Here is a 2,421-nt window from a genome sequence, read left to right as displayed (position 1 = left end):
TTAAAGAACTCGGTACAACAATCCATTGTGTAGAACCATGAGGTTGTAGGCAAATAAATTTCATAATAGCACACTTTTAAAGATATTACACAATCCAAAGTATGGGAAAAAAAAGAAAAAAAAATCAAACATAGTTATAGTGGCAAACCTTTCATTTGTTGATAATGTCTCAGAAATCCATAGAAATTTCGTAATAGTGAGAGCCTTGATAAATGAGAGCATTATAGTAAGTCATTCTATAGATTGTCTATAGAAGACAGTAATACATAACTTTAGACACTTATCCATGAAACTCTGAGAAATTATTTGTCTGTCCATATTTTCTTTTCCAAGTCGATATCACAAACTATCTAATATTCCTTGGCACATTTCATAAATATGCAAAAGCAATTTAATACAGTAACCAATAGGTAGTTTTCCATTGTAGGGTCCCTTAACCTTCAAGGATGTAGGTGTGGACTTCATACCAGAGGAATGGCAATGTCTCAGTTCTGCTCAGAGGACACTGTACATGGATGTGATGTCAGAGATTTACAACAATCTACTATTTGTGGGTAACAATGCACTTCTTTTGGGATTCTTGTATCTTTCTTTAAATTTTTCTACATGTTTGTATAATGTTCTGGACACAATAGTTGGGGCACAATAATTTTACTATGACATTAAACATTTTGCTTACTTATTATTTTTAATAATGAATAATATTTTAAGTGGATATAGAGCTGTTAGTTTTGAAAATTTAAATTTTGCTTATTTATTTACACATTAATATGTGGTTACTGAGTTTAGTCCTGATACAGCATGTTCTTTATCTTCAGCTTTTGAATGCTGAAGGAAGCATATGCATATGATTCATTTATGATCATGAATTTTTAGCTGACCAAAGCTATTCAGTGCCACTGTGTAACAAAATGTAATAAAAAAGTAGAGGTACCTTATTCAGAGACATACTTTGTGTGTGTTCAGTACTGATTGATCACTTATTTTTCTTAATTTGTGCAAGGTACGGTTTTTAAGATATTATAATATAGTGTATTATCATTCCTTTCAGTTGATGGGAATCAGAATTAAGGTTCTTCTGAGGATTCATGTAATAAATGTGAAAAAAGAAAACCTACTTTTGAGAACATAAATCTTTGAGAATGTCTACTTTACCCAAACTTGGGCAAACATCCATATTGAATCTCTTATTCCTCAGTGCAGTAATCTCTGTCATCGCTACTTGCAATTTTTGTTTTTTTATGCAGAAAATCACTTCATATCTGGAAAACATGGGAAGGTCATAGATATATTCTACGAGCATTTGGATGTCCAAGAACAGATTTCTAAACGGGATGGAATTTGCAAAATGACACTAGAATCCACCCAAAGAACACCTCATAAAACTAATCACCAAGATGCCTCCCTGCAATCTTCAAACTTGCAAGGGCATGAAACTGAGAAACTCAGAGAAGTTTGCAAATATAAAGACTGTATACAGATTTCAAATGAATGCACTATCGCTAGCTTAAATTCAAGTGTCCACATAGAAAACAAAACACACAATAATACAGAATTTGATAACTTTTTTTCTCTAATGATGAATTGATTCTGAAACAAAAGACCAATGGTAAGAACCTTAACAAATGTTATGAATGTGAGATATTTTTTACCAAAAGATTGAATCTTCCTTTGCATCCGAGATTTCATACAGGAGTGAAATCTTCCAAATGCGGTGAATGTGCCAAATGTTTTGGTGACAAAAGGTGGCTGAGATCTCATCAGCGAATTCATACAGGAGAGCAACCTTGCAAATGTAGTGAATGTAAAAAATCATTTACCCAAGAATGTAGTCTGAGTGTTCATCAAAGAATTTATATAAAAGAGAAACCCTACAAATGTACTGATTGTGAAAAATGTATTGGTGACAAAAGCTGTCTGAGAACTCATCAGAGAATCCATACAGGAGAGAAACTTTACAAATGCAGAAAATGTGGGAAATGCTTTGGCAAAAAATCCAATCTGAGTATTCATCAGAGAATTCATACAGGAGAGAAACCTTACAAATGCAGTGATTGTAACAAATGTTTTGTTTGCAAAAGCCAATTGAGTGTTCATCAGAGAATCCATACAGGAGAGAAACCTTACAAATGCAGTGAATGTGACAAATGCTTTCGCCAACAATCCGATCTTAATATTCATCAGAGGATTCATACAGGAGAGAAACCTTACAAATGTAGAGCATGTGGCAAATGCTTTAGCAAAAAATACAATCTTAATATTCATCAGAGGATTCATACAGGAGAAAAACCTTACAAATGCAGTGATTGTAACAGATGTTTTGTTGTCAAAAGCCATTTGAGACTTCATCGGAGAATTCATACTGGGGAGAAACCTTACAAATGCAGTGAATGTGACAAATGCTTTGGCAAAAAATCCTAA

At 33.2% G+C, this 2,421-nt stretch overlaps 1 protein-coding gene across 1 annotated transcript; it reads left to right on the top strand.

Moving 5' to 3' along the window:
- Nucleotides 1-474: 474 nt before the first annotated feature.
- Nucleotides 475-2,421, top strand: LOC308424378 (uncharacterized protein; the record flags this gene model as incomplete). Its single annotated transcript, XM_080921284.1, has 2 exons — nucleotides 475-554; nucleotides 1,659-2,421. 2 exons carry the CDS (start codon nucleotides 475-477, stop codon nucleotides 2,419-2,421), a joined length of 843 nt encoding a protein of 280 aa, XP_080777410.1.

This window comes from Micromys minutus (genome assembly GCF_963924665.1).
Source record: "Micromys minutus genome assembly, chromosome: 9".
NCBI lineage: Eukaryota > Metazoa > Chordata > Mammalia > Rodentia > Muridae > Micromys > Micromys minutus.
The sequence above is the reverse complement of the archived record's forward strand: the minus strand, read 5'-3'. Positions and strand labels throughout refer to the sequence as shown.